Source organism: Callospermophilus lateralis, chromosome 2 (genome assembly GCF_048772815.1).
Source record: "Callospermophilus lateralis isolate mCalLat2 chromosome 2, mCalLat2.hap1, whole genome shotgun sequence".
NCBI classification, from domain to species: domain Eukaryota; kingdom Metazoa; phylum Chordata; class Mammalia; order Rodentia; family Sciuridae; genus Callospermophilus; species Callospermophilus lateralis.
The window spans coordinates 161,410,409-161,429,135 of NC_135306.1; the positions used below are offsets into that span (position 1 = coordinate 161,410,409).

The window sequence follows — 18,727 nt, forward strand, 5'->3', positions numbered from 1 at the left end:
TAGAATTGCAGAACCATTAAAGGAGACTGAACTCTGATTGAGCAGGGAGGGAGGCTTTGATATTTGGCCAAGAATGGGAGAAGTAGGAGACAGACTAGCAGATCAAATAAACTTCTCAACCCATGTTGTTGAGGGAAGTCATAAAAGAAGGGAGGGTTAGGCTAATATAGCAGAGGAATATTCATGTCTTTTTCTGGGAATGAGCAGAAATTTTCCAGGAATGCAGGCATGACCTCCTTTTATGGTTCTTTCTGGTAGTCATGGCAGTTTTCAACTGCCCTGGCACTGGGTGGGTAGCAGTGGTCATTTAGCATGCAGATGGTATTATAATGATGTTAAAGGTTGTCTGGCAGTTGTCTTAGATCTGACTGGTTTTGTCTAATCCACCTGAAGAGGGACTTCTGGACTTGAGGCATCCTGTCCACAAATGTAAGCAAGATTAGGGACTCGTTGAAATTCAGCTAAGTCACTTAGACAGTACACTGGATAACAAAAATAGTTTGTTTTTGAGAGAACTTCATGTACTTGATAATTCTGATTTTTCTATAACTACAACAGAATTGTTGACAGGGATAGAGACATTGTTCTTGTCATTTGTATTTATTGATTGTGCTTTAGATTTGATGCTGTCTGCTCTAGACTTACAGCCTTTAAGAAATATTAGGTGCTGTGCTTATGAAATAAATACAGCAAATTTATAGCAGAGAAAAATTAAATAAGGACTATTAAGTTACATAACTAAAAAAAAGATTTGAAATTTAAATATTTCTAATACAGTGAGTTCAATACACTTGGTAAGTTGATAGGTTTACCTTTGGAAAAACCATGACCCTCATTTATGAGATCAGTGAAATTTTTTAGTGTAACCAAAGCTTTATATATTGACTATGAATATCTTTCTTTTTCAAATGATACCTATTTTTGTTGAATCCTAAGTATACATTAATTTTTCTTAGTACAGATTTCCGTGGTTCCTGATTATGTGGAATTTATTCAGTGAAAACATTGACCTTGTGACTGCCAAACACCATTCGAAGATGAGTAAGGAATGAGTCTAGTTCTAGAGTCTAGTTTAGCCTAATGGAAGGTTCAGACATGTGATGAGAAAAATCTATGTTAGGGAAATAAAGTGGGACCATAGAGGAGGGAGCAGCAGGCTTTATCTAGGGAATTCTGTGAGAATGTGATGATATTGGAACTAAATCACAGAGAATGACATGGCTTATGTAGAGAAAGAGGTTAGGAGCTTTTTATTAGAAGTAATACATTTAAAACACAAAGTCTAATGCATTTTAGGAAGTGGCAAAAAAAAAATTACTGTAAATGCTTGGGGATGGAGAAAGCCTTTAGTGTAGGTGCATTGTTTTGGCAGGTTGTATCTAAAAATTCCAAAGGCTTTGTATGTCTTCAAAGAGTTGAGATTTTTATTGTATACAGTAAAGGGCAAAATTGTTTCAGTTTTCTTCTGCAGAAAAAGTTAACAGATTTGCCTATAATTTTTATAAAGTTTAATTGCTGAAACTTGTTCATGGAATCATTGTTTACTTACCTAAAGTAAGTCTCTTGTGTTAATATAAAAAAATTACAAATAACTGAAAATGAGAGAAATTTTGCTCTAATACCTTATTCTCTTAACTATTCCCCCCCCCCCCCGCTATCATATATATCATTTTTTCCCTTAAAAATGAAATGTTTCTTTTCATTGTTAGTATTTTTGTTTGATTTTTTTGGCACTAGGGATTGCACTCAGGGGCATTAACCACTGACTGAGTCACACCCCCAAGCCCTATTTTGTATTTATTTAGAGACAGTATCTCACTGAGTTGCTTAGTACCTCCTTTTTGCTGAGGCCAGCTTTGAACTCAGGATCCTCCTCCCTCAGCCTCCAGAGAGCTGCTGGGATTACAGATGTGTGACAGCACGCCTGGTTTAGTATGATTCTTTTTGGCAGCATATCCTTTGGCATAATCTTCACACAGGCTAACTAGATAGGCCACTCTTGCCTCTAGAAAAGTTAAAGTAGCTGTACTCTGGGGTTGTAAACTGTTTTGAAGTCCATAGCAGTTTCTCTCACCTGTTTCTGGAAGGGAAGTTTGAAATAAGAAGTTCAGTCTACTAAGGATAACCTCTGATTTTCACAGAGAGCTGTAGTGCAAGGCTTATATGATGTGGTTTCTTAACCTTTCTGGTGTAGGGCACATTCTAGTTAGTGGTTTCTGTAGCTGCTGCTTCCTGAGTGTTTTTACCACTGGTCTATTTGTGAGCTTTTGTCTTGGTGGGAGCCGCAGTATAGAGAACTCCCTGTTTACCCTCCTTCTTCGTGGGCTAAAGAGTGATGATTCTGGTGTGGTAGTAGCGGAGCAGTAACTGAGAACATAACAAGAAATGTTTTAAACTGAGGAATTAAAACAATCTTCCAAAGTATATCCCCAATTCCCCAGGTAAAATTAAGACTTTAATATTAAGAGGAACCTTGATTAAATCCCAGTTTCAGTTGCATTAAAAGTAGAATTGTTTTATAGCTCATTTCCTAAAAGATATAATATAGTACTTTAGTAAATTATAAATATGTCTATGAACATATATATTTCCTCCATTTTATAAATATAAAATGTCTACTCTTATGTGTTTGGTATTTTAATTTTATTGCCTTTTTAAGTGTACACTGGGTTGTCTTATGATTTTATGAGTATAAAGATCGTCAGAAAATCAAAATACTATATTTATAGTACTTTGTGATAGTGAATGAAAATTGGTAAAAAAATTAAATATCTAACAACCAAACTTCTTATTAAAAGACATCTGAGAATATTATTGCTTCTATTTTAACATTTTATATTCATGTCTCTTGAAATATTACCATTATTAGCCATTAACATAATACAAATATGATTTAAGAGTTCTAAAGAAAATAGACATGACATGTAAAGTGTTTCTACAGTGGAGTGATAGGCTTTAACACTGGAAGGGAGTTAGAGTTGGATGTTAATAATCCTTTCATTTTCTAAATAAAAATACTGTATGAAGTACATAAAAGCTTATAAGGTTTGGTTATCAGGCAGTAGAAAAATAGCTTGAATGCAACCTTTGTTTAAAAGTCAGGTTTACTGAGGTGTAATTTACATACAGTAAAATTTACGCTTTTTAGGTGCACAGTTCTGTAGAGTTTATAACCACCACCATAATCAAATACAGAATATTTCCAATGCCTCAAAAAAAGTTCTTTCCTAGTTATTTTCCTTTCCCTACTGCCAAGTTGTGGCGACCATTGACCTGCATTGAGCCTAATCTAACATACCTTGTGAGCAAGTGTTACATGTTTAAGGTTTTGCTAGGTACTGACAGGAGAGAGTAGAATGAAAAGAGTATTCTCAAGAATTTTGTGATTTACACAGGAAGGTTATACTAAATGGTACTATCTATAATTTGGTAGGGTTGTCTTAATATCTGGTCAGATTATGAAGGACAATGGTTAGATAATTAAAAAATAGATTTAAAAAATCTGTGGTTTGACTTTGCCTTAGTTGTTTTATCTTTCTGGGCTTTTTCTTTTTTTTCCCCTTATCTGTCAAATGAGGGAGTATGACCACATTAAATTTTTGTCTCTAAATTATATATCTACATAAGCTTTTTTTTCTATGTCATTTTTTAAACTTTGTGAGAGGCATGCAGTCAGAATTCAAAAGATCTTTGCAGATTTTCCTCATCAGATAAAAATTCCTTTTATCCTCCTTTTACTTAGACTGTCTCAAAGATAGTCTCTTGAAATTTTAAATTTTATTGTAAGAGTTTTTATTTCTTAAATATGTTTTAAGGATAGTAATTATTATGATAATACTTTACTTTCGTATTACATTATTATACAGAACATTTTCAAGAAGTTCTCTTGATACTCAGAAAAACTCTGTGAAGAATATATTCCCTGTGAGGACACTAAAAGGCAGAGGCAGACTTTGTGATTGACAAGTGATTTGTATAGGATTATATAGCTAAAAGAAGAGTAGCTACTTTGACCTAAGGATTCCAGCCTAGATTTTTCAAATCTTCAGTACAGTCCTCTTGCACCATAACATAATATTCCATACGAAATAAACCATCTTTAAGTAGTTTTAAATAATGTAACAATTTTGAAGTGGTATGGTTTCATGTTTATAAAATATTATAAGGATATAATATTCTTTTTAAAAAAATATTTAGTTTTTAGTTTTAGGTGGACACAATATCTTTATTTTACACATATGTGGTGCTGAGGATCAAATCCAGTGCCTCATGCATGCTAGGCAAGCACTCTACCACTGAGCCACAACCCTAGCCCCTAAGCATGTAATATTCTTACTTTAAAATTATTATCCATGCTTTCAAATAAAAAACATGGTAACATAAACAAATTTTGATTTTAGTAAGAATGAAGTAGAACATTTAAAACCTATGAACAGGTCAGTTGTATCACAAGCTTAGTCACTGTAGTCAACAACAGCCTGCTCACAGAAGACATCTTAGCTGTAATTAAAAATAAAGATAACTGGAATAGTAAACAACTTATTATTTTGCCTCCTGAGAATAGTTGTAGTTTCTAAGTTTGGATACCTACAGTATATTTTTAGTGAGTTACACATGACATATACTAGAACAGCTATTAAAAGGAGTAAGGCAGAAGTGGGAAGAGTATTACATAGAAGTGACAGGAAGAATAATACTGTTATTATTTTAATGCCAAAACATGTCAACATTATAAAGTAGTATTTAGGAGATCTGTGTTCAAATGTGACCTTGGGCGAGGCAATTCAGTTTTCTGCATTCTTCACTTATAAAATGATAAGTGAAAGGGTCAAAGGGTCATCTAGCTTTAAATATAATTTTATGTCATGTATGACAAGCCATCTGATTGATTGGTTTTTAGCTGTCAACTAAAATATGTTCATCATAATTAAATAAATTATAAGCTGTTCTTTTAAAGTTCTGAAACTTTACATTATAGTTTTCTTCTAATGGAAAGAGTGCTGGGTCTAATTTGTTGCAACAATTAAAATAAGTTACATAGGAAAAGAATTTTATAATTATAATAGTACTATGGGGTTCTGGAAGCCCATTTCACAAATAGTATAGAAGAAAATGGAATGCAGTACTTGAGGAACTTAACCCTAATACTAGAGCACCAAAGACAAGTATGTATATATGTATGTTTAAAAAGTTTTAAAATGTACTTTATTCAAGTCAACCTATTAAATTTTAATTACTTGAATGTTTTTTATGTTATATGATTTTGGAAACATACCATATATTAACATGTAATTTATATTATCATGTGTTGTTCATTAGTTCAAATTCAGAAAATCTATACCATGATACCTTGAACAACATCTATTATGATGAGTTACCCAGAATTTTTATTAGCTGAAATAGTAAAATAGAATCTATGTATAATTTCTTTACAATTTGAACTGATTGGTAGAATACGTACAAAGTCTTCTTTTGAAAAACTCCGTTATAAAGATTTGAATTTATGAAGGAAATTAAAGCAGGGAATAATTATTGTTAACTTTCACTTAAGTAGTAAAATCCTTCTTATTATACGAAAAAATTTCAAAATTTAAAATCTGCTTAAAAAATTGGCAGTTTCAAAATCAGTTTCTAGAAATTTACTTAAAAGAGTTTTAAGAGTACACTTTATTTTACAAAAACATCTATAACACATTATGAAATTATTTTTCCTGAATGAATATATTTTGTTTAGAGAATTATGCAAAAGATTTAGATTTTCCACTTAATCATTATTTTTAATAGTAAAGATTGTTAAAATAGTAATTTGCATTTTTTAGCTTAGCAGTATCATGCATATAAAAAGCTGCTTATAATTTTTACTGTATACATTTTGTTCATGTTAATATCTTTTATGATTTTCTAAAATATTTATGTATTCCTGACCAGTCTTGTTAAGTCCTTTGATATATTTGTTTTGAGTGTATAAATAAGAGGAACTAAATTACATTTAAAAAACAAAAACTTCTATAAATTGTAGATATGTAAATAAATTTCATTTGAAAAATTTGAGCCTAAAACTAAATATTCTGAGTATAATTTGACACTGGTGAAGAAGCTAGAGTCAAGAACTGAGCCATATAGGGGAAATTGTAGAGGGACCTAGTAGGGATGGAGTTGAATTTTTATGTTAGTTAATTATAGTTTGCATTATTTTCTAATTATATTGAATCCTTGAGCTGTTTTATTAAAAAGGCTTGGCCGTTTACAAATGCTGTAATTTGAATTTTAAATTGGCTGACTCATGGGAAACATGATATATTTCAATGAAGTATTCTAATGTCAGTTTTCATTAAATGGAAATATTCAAAACACGAAATCACAAAAATAGAAACACCACCAGTTTAATTCTCTAAAGTTTAAAAATTGAAAAAAAAGTAAAAATTTAAATGATTTGGATCAAATTTGATTTATGTATCTTTGTTATCTTTTGTTTATAGATTTGTTTCTAAATTTACGTTACACATCTACTTGAATAAATTGTTTACAAGTCTGACTTTTTAAAAAAAATTATCAAACATGTTTGATATAAGAACTTAGTTTCCTGCCAGCTAACATTTATAGATAGATTTTAAGCAGACAAAATCAGTTTTAAATACTGAAAATAAATTTTTCCATGTGGTCCTTAGGGAATATTAGGCCATTTATAGCCATTCTATAATCTTAATTGCCCACAGCAATCTTTTAATATTATTCAAGAAACAGGACATATTTAAATTTTCAAAATATCTACAGAAATATACTTAGCCATTGATTATTTCCCACTGTGTATAGCAGTCTTAGTAGTCTTTTTTAATGTCAGGTTTTAAATTGAATAAGTTAAACTTTGATGTTTAAATTATTCCAGATTTGGCCAATGAGAGCCCTTTCAACTGATTTCTTATGTCGTCTTGACACATGCATGTCCACCATTCTTTGAGCTTATTTTTTGGCTGTAAAAGATATTACAAGCTTTTCTTATACTTTCTCAGCTATTTCTACAAAGACCTCTGTATCTTTTTTTGTGTGTGTGGAAATTGTACCTAGAAGTCAAGATATGGACACTAGATGTGTTCATTGATACAAGGATGTCATTGCTTCTAGTCCTTCTCAGTGGTGGGAGCTAGAAAATATATGAATGAACATTTGTAAACGTGAAATCTGTATTTATTTTTATGTCCCTTTTTTGCTATATGTATTTATGTATATACATTCAAATCATGAAAATCTACAATATAACTGTGAATAGTATGTGTTTGTCATGTAAAATCGTTAGAAACCCAGTTTGCATAGTTATGTTACTTCCACAAATTTACAGTGATAAGCTACTTAATTTTTTTTTTATTTTTAAAATTGTGGTAAGATACACATAACATGAAATTTACCATGTTAACTTTTTTTTTTTTTTTTGGTGGTGCTGGGAATCAAACCCAAGGCTCAGACATATTGTTAAGCAAGTGTTCCACCACATCCCCAACCCTAATCTTAACCATTTTTTAAGTGTACGGTTTAGTGGTAGTAGCATTATTTTTGTGTTATCACCATCAAACAACTTCTCATCCTGGAAAACCTAGACATTATACCCATTAAACAACCCTCCATTCCTCCCTGTCCTTAGCCATCATTATACTTTTAATGAAACTTGACTTATAGGTACCTCATGTAGGTGGAATCATATAGTATTCGTTCATGTTTTGACTGGTTTTATTTCACTTATTATAATGTTCTTAGGGTACATCTATGTTGAGGTATGTGCCAATATCTCATTGCTTTTTTTTTTTTCCTGGTAACCGCGATTGAACTCAGGGGCTCATTCCTTTTTAACACTGAATAGTATTCTGTTGTGCATGTGTGGAAATATTTATTCATTCATTTGTTTACTTATTCTTTGATTGATGGACACTTAGGTGCATCTACCTTATCTTTGACTATTATGAGTAATGCTGCTATGACCATGGGTATACAAATAATCTGAGTCACTGCTTTCCATTCTTGTGGTTTCATTTGGAAGTGGAATTGACAGATCTAAAGTCATTTTAAACATTCATAGCTAGTTACTGTTTTGGAACACTTACTATAACCTGAAATGATTTAAGTTGAATGTGACTTTCCAGCATCAATAGTTGTCTAAAAGAAGCCCATTGACCTGAATGACAGTTCATGATTTGTCTAGCTTTTTGTGAAAATAGCTCAAACATAACATTGAGTCAGCTTTGAATTATAGTACAAGGTTTTGCACAGTATTAATCAGGGTAGTAGTCTAATCACTCCTGTAAAATAGTATTCATAATAATTAAAAATAATTATCATAAATTTTTCATTTTTAATTCAAAGTTGTTTCTTTTTAGAGTATTCCTTTTTTAATATTATTTTTTAGTTGTAGGTGGACACAATATCTTTATGTTATTTTTATGTGGGTCCTAGGATTGAACCCAGTTCCTCACGCATGCTAGGCAAGCACTCTACCTCTGAGCCCGAACCCCAGCCCCTAGAGATTTTCTTTTAGTTAATCTTTCAGATTAGGTCTGCTGCCAACAAATTTCTTAGTTTTTCTTCATCTGAGAATTCCTTGATTTCTCCATCATTCCTGAAGGGTGTTTTCAATGGACACATAATTCTGAGTTGATAGTTTTGCCCTTGTAGGAAAGATTTTTTTCTCCCACTACTTTTGGAACTCTTTGTTTTTAGTTTTGAGACATTTGATGATGGTATATTTTGACCTGGGTTTCTTTAACCTATTTGGGAGGTTTGCTCAACTTCTTGAATATTTAAGTTTTTGTCTTTTGCCAAACTGGGGAAGTTTTCAGCATTATTTCTTTGAGTGCTTTTTCAAGCCTGCTCTCTCATTTCCTTCTAGGACTTGAATGACCTGAATGTTTGATCCTTTGTTATAGCTCTCCAGGTGTTTACCATATATCTATTTTTTCTTTGTTGTTCAGATTGGGTGATTTGTATTTTCATCTGCAGGGTCACTGATTATTTCTTCTGCCATCTTCTTTCTGTTTTTGTAATCCTCACAAGTTTTAATTTTATTTATTTTATCTGTTATTTCTTTGCTGAGTCAATTTTTTTGTTTTATATGTGTTAATCATTGTGTAAACAATGATTGCTTTAAAATCCTTATCACAAAATCCCATCATTTGTGTTATCTTGGTGTTGACATCTGTTGATTATTCTCATTTAAATTGAGGTTTTCTTGGATCTTGGTATGACAAGTGTTTTCTTTTTACTGTCCTGAACATTTTAGGTATTATGAGACTGGATAATATTTTAATTTTCTATTTTGGAATACCTCCCTGACACCACATCAACAGGGAAAAAGAGGACATTCTCTTGTTGCTGCAAAGTAGGGGTAGAGGTTCAGGTTCCTCATCTGCAGAAGAGGGATGCCTTCTTAACTGGTGGTCAGGCTCTTGGTCTTAAGGGTCAGGCTCTCCTTAAGCTTCTGGTGATACCTGCTAGCTTGAGAAAGCTATATTTCATGTTTTATAGCTAGCATTATTTCTTAGCTATGCATATTGAACATTTTTTTCTAGTCAGTATGTGTCTTAATAGTTTGGGTTTTTTGTTTTTTTGGTATTGGAGATTGAACACAGTGGCACCTTACCACTGAGCTACATCCCCAGCCCCTTTTAGTTTTTATTTTCATACAGGATCTCACTGAGTGGCTTAGTGCCCCACTTTTGCTGAGGCTGGCTTTGAACTCCAGATCCTCTTGCCTTAGCCCTTCCAGTCACTGGGATTTTACGCCTGTGTTACCATGACCAGTTAATGGCATTATTTTAGTTGACTGCATGGTATTCAAATACTTTTGCATAGATTTTTAACTTCTCATAAATTATCCTACTTTTTGGCTTCTGTTGTATCCTTATTACTTACAGTATTTTCCTGATTATCCTTTCATATGCATATTTGCACACTATATAGACTTGTCTCCTTGCATAATAGTTTGAAGATAGAATTGGTAGATTATCATGTGTGTCAACTTTACTTTATGAACAAAAATAGCAGACTTTTTTGCCTATTATTTTTAATCTTGTTTGACTCTGCCTTTTAAGGTAGCTTTGAAATTCATATTGTTAATGTTAATAGTTCCTTAGATTTTTCTCTAAAATTGGTAATTCTTTTGCATGGTTTCATCTAAATAATTGCTTAAAATATTGAATAAAATAAGGCCAAGGATAGATAAATCTTTTGAATAGTTTTTTAGGTATGATTTCTACAAAGAGATAATTCTTTAGCCACATTTTGTCATTTTATGCTTAACAATGTTGTGAGTGATTTTTGTCAGATGTGCTTTTCTAACATCAAGATATTTTATGTCTTTCATATTTTTTATATATCTATGTATTGATATATCAATTTGTATATAAAAAGAAATAAGATTCTAAGAAATTAATAAGATGCACATTTTTCTTAGTGGATTCATGTTGACTCTTAATTATCTGTGTTTGTTTCTATTTTGATTTAATTTTGTTGTGAGGATGAGACATGTATAAAAGAGTGAATGAATAAATTAAGTACAGCTTAAAGAATAATAAATACTGGGCTGGGGTTATAGCTCAATGGTAGAGCACTTGCCTCACACGATTGAATTACTGGGTTTGATCCTCAGCACCACATAAAAATAAACCAATAAAATAAAGATTTTTTTTTTAAAAAAGAACAATAAATACTATAATACTTGTGCATCTTGACCAGGATATACGACATTAGTAGTACAGAATTTCTCTATGAATCCCTTCCCAATTGTATCCTCACTTCTACTACTAATTCTAAGTTTTTATTAATATTACCTTTATTTTCACTACTTGCTGGGTCAATTATATAATGGTCATTTAAAAATTATTTTTGGGCTTTGTAAAAATAATCATTTTGTGGATATTTGTGATATATACAGTATTTTGCTATGATTTGGTCCTTTCATTTATTTTTATAGTTTTGAGATAATCTCTATATTTATGTATATTATAGTAGTTTGTTTATATTTTAGGATTATGTAGTTTTCCATTGTATGAATGAATTTATTTATCTATCAAAGCACATTTGGGATGCTTACAATTTTGTGCTCTTGAGCAATGGAAGTTATCATTACTTCTGTACATATCTCCTGTTACTTGGGGCAAGAGTTTGTCTAGAAAAAGACAATGGATGGATAGATAGATAGATAGATCTACAGCCATAGAGGAGACGGAGGAGTAGAATTTTTAGTGGTGAGAATGGTGGATTATAGGATAAACATATTTTCTGTTTTATAGGTAATGTCAAACTGTTTTCCTGGAGGGCTCTATCAATTTACATTCACACTAACAGTGAGTGAAAATTATTGGTTTGAAGTGTGGTTTTTAAAATGTCTCTTTTGCTTTTTAATAGTTTTGTGCATTTGAAATTTCCTTTGTGAACTATTCATTCTTTTCTGGGAAGTTCATGTCTTTTTGGCCATTTTTCTTTTGGGTCGCCTTTTCTTTATTGATTTATGAAATTATTATTCAAGATAACAATAGTATTTTGTTATCCTTTTCCCAGTTTATTACTTATCTTTTCAGTTTTTTTAAAAATCCAGAACTCTTCAGTTTTAATTGATATTAATACATTTGTACTTTCAACATACATAAAATTTTTCTTTCCTAGCCCAACATTTTAAAGATGTTATTTTATATTATCTTTTAAAGGGTTTATAATTTTGACTTTCATATTTAGGTCTTTAATTTACCAGAAATTGATTTTTTTAAAAATGTACAGCATAAGATATGCCTCAAGGTGTTGTCATTCATTCCTCCTGGCCTGCGTGCCCCCTGCCCCCCCATATACCTTATTCTGGGACACTTGCTGAAGAGCTTGTCCTTTTCTCTAATCAAATTTCTATAAATATCTAGTTCTGGTATGGAGATAACTTGCTTCAGCAATAAAACACTTCTAATTCCTATAGCTTCTTATTAATTATTTGTAACATGTAAGACAAGTTCTCAACCTTATTTTATTATTTTTAATATTTTTTTTAGTTGTAGTTGGATACAATACCTTTGTTTTGTTTATTTATTTTTTATGTGGTGCTAAGGATTGAATCCAGTGCCTTGCACATGCTAGGTGAGTGTTCTACCGCTGAGCCTCAACCGCAGCCCCTCAACCTTATTTTTTAAGGAATTGCATGACTATCTTGTAGCTTTATGCATTCATATAGATTTTAGAATCAGCCTGTTAGTCCCCAAAATACACAAATTCTTTTGGAGCTTTGATTGGAATTGCATTGAATATATACATTGATTTGGGCAGAGTTGACTTCTTTATAGTAGCAAGTCTCTGATTATGAGTATGAAAAAGTTTTTATTATTTTACCATTTAGTAAGGTCTTGGTTAATTTCCTACAGAGATTTTATAATTTTTTTCATAAAAAAATTTTGCAGAGTTTTGATTAGCTCTATTTCTGAGTACTTTATATTTTCTAGTGCTATTGTAAATAGCTTTTTTATTGTTATTATTATGTTTTTAATACACAGGAACCTTGACAGTTATTAATAGTAAAATATATATTTATGTATTCTGTGTATTAATCTTAAAAGATATATGGTTTACAGATATTTTCCCCTATTCCATTGGTTTCCTTTTCATTCTGATAATGCACTTTGATATGTAAAATTTTTATGAAGTCTTAATTTATCTGGTTTTTTTTTAAAAACTTTTCTTTTGGGTATTGGTGTTATACCCAAGAAATATCTCCAAATTCAATGTCATGAAGTGTTTCTCCTGTGTTTTCTTGTAAGGGTTTTTATAGTTTAGCTCTTGCTTTAATGTCTTTGATCATTTTGAGTTAATTTTCATATCTCTTTTTTTAAAGAGACAAAAACTTTCTAACACATTAAACTGAGTAGTAGAATAGACGTTTTTTAAATCAAATTTTTTTGAGTTGATTGTAGATACCTCTGTAAGTTATGAGAAATGAAACATACATCTCCTGCACTCTTTACCATTTTTTCTCTAATGGTAACATCTTATAGAATTATAACACAGTATCACAGAGTGATATAGTCTGGATAAAGAACATTTTTTTTTTCACCACAAGAATCCCTAATATTGCCCTTTTATAACCACACTCATTTCCCTTAAGTTCTCTGTCTTCTCTTTAATCCCTGCTGATCACTAAAACTGTTCTCCATTTCCATACTTGAACATTTCAAGAATATAATGAAATTATGCATCTTTTTGTGTTCATTTCTTTAAACTTAGCATAATTCTCTGGGGATTCATCATGTTGTTGCATATATCAATAATTGGTTCCTATCTATTGCTTACTAGTTTTCCATGGCATGGGTGTGCCACAATTTGTTTAACCATTCAGCTGATTCACATTTAGTTAATTTTTGTATTAGGTGTAGGGATTAGATTAAGGATTATTTATTTTTGCTTCTTGCTGTCTATTCTTAGCAACATTTGTTTGGGGACTATCTTTTTTCTCCATTTAGTTGCTTTTGTACCTAGTCAAAAGTCAGTTGGGTGTATTTGTTTGGGCTTTTATTGTGACATTGATCTATGAGTCTTTTTTTCTACCAGTTCTACACAGTATTGCTTACTATAGCTATATAATGCATCATGAACTTGGGTAGACTGAGTTTTCCTGATTTATTGTTTTTTAAGATCCTTTTTTGCTTTCCATATTAATTTTTTTATTACTTTTTTCTTCATACTGGGAATTGAACCTACGCCCTCCCACAAATGCCCTACCCACTGAGTTATATCCCTAGCCCTTAATATTTTTTTTATTTTATTTTATAATTTTGATCCAAGGTCTCCCTAAGTTCTTTATCCTTGCCTCATGCTTGGCAATGCTTCTGCCTCAGGCTTCCATGTAGCTGGGATTGCCGGTGTACACCACCATACCTGGTGGTCTCCATGTGAATTATAGAATAATCTTCTCGATATCTTCAGATTTTTTCTGGGATTTTGATAAGGAATGTTTGTACTCTCTAAAACTTATGTTGAAATTTAGTTCCCATTGTAACAATATTGAGAGAGGTCTGCCTTCATGAATGGACTAATGCCATTACTGCAGGAATGAATTCATTATCATGGAAGTGAGTTCACCCTCCTTTCTCTTTTTATCCTTTCACACTGTGATGCTTTCTGCCATGTTACTGTGCAGCAAGAAGACCCTTGTCAAATGTTGACATCTTGATATTCAGTCTCTATAACCATAAGCCCCCCAATTTTTATTCATTATATATGACTGAGTCTCATGTATTCTATTATAGCAGCATAAAACAGACTAAGAGAAAACCTGTTCAGCTATTTGGAAAGAACTAACATCTTTGTTGAGCCTTCCAGTGCAATAACATATTATGTCTCTCCACTTATTTAGGTATTTTTTTTATTATTTTCAGGGACTACATTTTATATAATTTTGATTCTTTTAGGTTTGGTGAAACTTATTTTATTGTCTAGAATGTTGTCTTATCTTTATGTTCCATGAACATTTGAAAAAGAATACATATTTTATGCTTGTTTGTTGGTATGTTTTATAAATGTTGATTAGATCCTGTTTGATGATATTGTTGGGATTTTCTGTGTCGTTGGTGATTTTCTATCTGGGTGTTCTACCAGTGTTTGATAGAGCAGGTGTTGACGTCTCCCAACTGTAATCATGGCTATGTCTAATTCTTCTTTCAGTTTTATCAGTTTTGGCATACATTTTTGCAGCTCTGTTTTTTTAGTTCATACACATTTAAGATTGCTGTGTCTTCTTGGTGGGCAGCCCCCTTTTATTTCTGATTCCAATAATTTTCTTGTTCCTAAGTCATCTACTTTATCTGATATTAACTTTTTATATTAATTCCTGCTTGTTATTTTTTAACTTTTTGGAACTGGGGATTGAACCCAGGGGCACTCAGCCACTGAGCCTCATCCCCAGGACTATTTTGCATTGTATTAAGACCTCGATGAGTTGCTGAGACTGGCTTTGAACTCTCCATCCTCCTGCCTTAGACTTTCCTGAGCCACTGGGATTGCAGATGTGCACCACTGTGCCTGGCTTTTGCTTTATTTTGATTAATTATTGTACAGTATATTTTTCTGTCCCTTTACTTTCATAGAAAATATTTTTTACATGAACCGTGCACTGTATGTAAATTCATATATGCTTGTATTTGATACATATACGTTTGATATAGTAATGTATTTTACATATGTCTGCATCTGTGTATAAATATAAATATATATTGATTTTCTTGAATACAGCATATCTTATTTTTTAACATACTCTGCTAGTCTCTTTCTTTAAGTTGGTATATTTAGACCATTTACATTTAATGTCATGATTAACATATTAGAACTTAAGTATGCCATTTTCCTTGTTTTCATTCTTGGTTTCTTTTACCTACTTCCTGTGGATTTGATATTTTTTAAAGCTGCATTTTTATTAACTTGTGGTATTTGTTATTGTATCTCTTTGGTAACTTTTTAGTAATTTCTCTAGGTATTACATTATATATACCCATTTATCAGTCTATTGGTGTTATTTTACTAGTTCAAATGAAATGTAGAAACTTTATTTTCCTTTACCCTTCCCTGTATTTAATATTGCATTAAACAGACATCAGTCAGTGCTTTAATTTTACTTCAACAGTCAAACACTTAATAAAAATTCAAGAGAAGGAAAGTATTATAATTAGTAATGTTTTTGCTTACAATAGCCTTTATTCTTATGTTCTTTGATCTTTTGATCATTTCTCTTTTGTTTACAGAACTTCCTTTCACTTTACATTTAGGGTAGCTCCATAGGAGTTTTCCTTTATTTGAGGATGTCTTGAATTCTGCTTGATTACTAAAGCAATTCCGGGTTATTCCTGAAGGACATTTTTGCTGGAATTCTGGGTTGAACACTTATTTTCTGTAAACATCTGAAAAATATTTGCCACTTCCTACTGGCCTCCATGGTTCTGGTATAAAGTTATCTCTCTCTTTTGTTCATGGTTTTTAATCCTTTTTCTTTATCTCACCTTTTTATTCTAGTGCTGTTTCTTCAAGTTCATTAATCTTTTCTTCAGTATTGCCTAATCTGTTCATCCCATCAATTGTATACTCAGATATGGTACTTTACATTTCTAGAAACCCGATTTAGGCTTTTTGTTTTTTTAATCTTTCATGATTTCCCTTAACATTCTGTCTTCTGTTCCTGAAATATGAAATATAAACTTTATAATGTGCTTTTCTATGAATTCTATCATCTGTACCATTTCTGTATTAGTTTTCATCAGTAGGTTTTCCCCCTCACTCTAGATCATTTTCCACTTTGTTTTGTTTATTTTCAGCTGGAAACTAGACTTTGTGAATTTTACCTTGATAGATGCTAGTTTTTTTTGTTTGTTTGTTTTGTTTTTTTTAATTCCGTAAATATTCTCAAGCTCTGTTATAAGATGCAGTTCTTTTAAACTTGGGGAGGCTAGATAGAAATAGCCTTTTAGATTTAGCCTCATTTGATCTCATTACTGAGTGCTTTTATTTGATGGCTTGTGTATTAGGAGGTTTTGTTTAACTCTGCCTGGAGGGAACCTACCTTATCTCTAAGACTCCTTTACTTGCCTCAGGTAGCTTCTTATACACATATGATGTGGAGTACTCAGCTGAATACTTAAGGAGCATCACTCTGCAGATCTCTATGCTTTCTTCTCTCCTGTTGACTGCCCTGTGAATTGTAGCTAAACTGCATCCACACACCACACCAAATCCCCAACTTCCATCTTTTTGGCTCAAGAAGATTGTTGCATTCTATCTGTACTTTATTACGGATCTGTGGAAGAAAGGTATCAAAAATCCTAAACATGAGTATATAGCCTTGTAGACAAGCAGTGCTTGGAGTGAAAATTTGAAGGTGCTTAGATGCCTGTTAATAGCAGATTAGTTAAATTAATTTGTCTATAATGAAAGGCTGCACTGTTTTTGTTCTTGTTCTTAACCCCTAAGCCACATCCCCAGTCCTTAAAAAAAAAAAAAAAATTTTTTTTTTTTTGAAACAAGGTGCTAAGTTGCTTAGGTCCTTGGTAAATTGCTGAGGCTGGCTTTGGACTTGGAACACTGCGAATTTTAAACTAAATGTTTTGGCACAGGAAGGTGAGTACTGAGGGGCAAGAAATAATTTAAAAAGGGTGTATAAAATGATCCTACTTGGTTATAAATTAATTTCTCTACTAAATATATGTATAGAATGGAGAAGATTCTGGTAGAATGTATATCAGATAGTTAATAATTACTGTAGAGGTTATTTTAGATTTGTTTTTTTAAAAAAACTTATTGCTGTTAGAATTATATTTCTATTGTAAAACCAAAATCGCCCTTTAAATCACTATTGTTTTCTTTTTATTAACCAAAGAAGGAGGAGGGAGATACGTATGTACAAAAAAAGCATAAAATGTTGTAATACCAAGATCTTTCAGATTATTTCTTGATTATGGGTTACTTGGATTTTCTTTTAATGTTTACTTTCTTATTGATAAAAAGCTTGTCTTACGGTAAGAAAGAGGCTTATATTAAAGGGAAATAGTTGTATGGAATAATGTTAAGTAGCCTTATTTTATGAGTAGCTATTATGAAAAATCCAAATTTATAAACTAGTAAAATCAGGGATCTCTTGATTTAGAAGTAACTGCTAAATACTTTTAGTGGATTGAAAATATTTTGGCTTAGCACATTTGATTTACAAGGAATTCTTAAGCTACCTCTCTTTTAAAATATGCCTGTGTCCTGCATTAATCTTATTCTTTATCATTATACTATAGGTTTTTAGTAATCATACAGTACTGAAGCTAGCATAAAAATTACTTTAATAGATATTGTATTACATTAATGTCTGTTATTGCTTTCATGTCCCTGTCTTACTCCTTTATCTTATAGAAACAATTGATAATTAATTTTGTTCTTATATACCATAGGATGTATTTTGGAGATGCAGACAAAATATCTTTGATGAAATGAAGAAGAAATTTTTACAGGTAGTCTGCTGATGTAATTGCTTTAGTGTGACAATCAGCAGAGCAAGTAACAGCATGTTAATATTTTTGTTTAATAACAAGGCATGTCTTAAATCTTATGCTTATTTGGCTATTTTATTTCTGTCTAGTTTTAATAACTGAAAGTAATTTTCCATGAATTTGTCTCATAGTCCCTTGCTTTTAGTCAATGACTAATATAAAAGCCATGGAACCCTTTGTTTTTTTGGGTATGGTACTCGTTTGTTTTTTACATTTATATTTATTTTCAAAACCTTTTTTTTTTTTTTTTTTTTTTAATACCAGGAATTGAACCAAGGGGCTCACTGAGCCGCATCCCCAGCCCTTCCTTTTCTTAATATTTGATTTTTAGAAACAGGGTCTCACTGAGTTGCTAAGGGTTTTGCTAAGTTGCTAACATTGGTTTTGAACTCAAAATCCTCTTGCCTCAGCCTCCTGAGCCGCTGGGATTACCACCATACCCAGCTATATTCTGAATTATTAATAGTCTAGAACTTAAATGACCTAATAATTTACAAAGTTACAACCCAGAAATCTTATATGAAGCATAAATAAAATTATCACCTTCTTGATAGACTTGTGTGCATTATAAACCTAGACTTTACTATGATGTAGTGTTTTATTTTAACCCTTACATAATATTTAATTATCCTTGGGTCCCTTTAGCTCTAAGTTATTTCTCCAAAACTCCTCGATTAATCTCTTTTGTGTTC

At 31.6% G+C, this 18,727-nt stretch overlaps 1 protein-coding gene across 2 annotated transcripts in view; it reads left to right on the top strand.

The window, feature by feature from the left end:
- The window catches only part of Usp47 (ubiquitin specific peptidase 47), a 104,533-nt gene that overhangs the window by 12,354 nt on the left and 73,452 nt on the right, over nt 1-18,727 (top strand). The window contains exon 2 of one of the 2 annotated variants that reach the window (XM_076846895.2): nt 17,937-17,996. The exons of the other annotated variant lie outside the window; for it this stretch is intronic. Coding sequence (XP_076703010.2) covers nt 17,937-17,996 — 60 coding nt within the window. The remainder of the gene's footprint in view (nt 1-17,936; nt 17,997-18,727) is intronic. 2 annotated transcript variants of the gene reach the window in all.